Source organism: Fulmarus glacialis, unplaced genomic scaffold, assembly GCF_000690835.1.
Source record: "Fulmarus glacialis isolate BGI_N327 unplaced genomic scaffold, ASM69083v1 scaffold33103, whole genome shotgun sequence".
NCBI lineage: Eukaryota > Metazoa > Chordata > Aves > Procellariiformes > Procellariidae > Fulmarus > Fulmarus glacialis.
In genome coordinates, this window is record NW_009204154.1 from 1 (window position 1) to 245 (window position 245).

At 65.7% G+C, this 245-nt stretch overlaps 1 protein-coding gene across 1 annotated transcript in view; it reads left to right on the top strand.

The window, feature by feature from the left end:
• Positions 1-23: 23 nt before the first annotated feature.
• RGS5 (regulator of G-protein signaling 5) overlaps positions 24-245 on the top strand; it is a gene marked incomplete at its 5' end in the record, with an annotated part of 1,009 nt that continues 787 nt past the window's right edge. Inside the window, 2 exons of the mRNA XM_009574889.1 lie at positions 24-81; positions 198-239. Of these exons, the coding sequence (XP_009573184.1) occupies positions 24-81; positions 198-239 (100 nt within the window). The remainder of the gene's footprint in view (positions 82-197; positions 240-245) is intronic.

Below are 245 nucleotides of genomic sequence, written 5' to 3' on the forward strand. Positions count from 1 at the left end.
CTTTCTTTACTCCCTTCAGGCCATCACCGGAGGAGGCTCTGCAGTGGCGTGATTCCCTGGAGAAGCTCCTGCAAAATCCCTGTAAGTTCACATCCCCCTGCGGTCACATCCCCCCATCCCATGTCCCCCCGGTGCTCAGCAAGAGCTCGGCCCCCCCGGGGCCCCCAGAGCTCAGCCAGGGCCCGTTCCCCCCGCAGACGGGCTCGCCAGCTTCCGCAGCTTCCTGCGCTCCGAGTTCAGCGAGG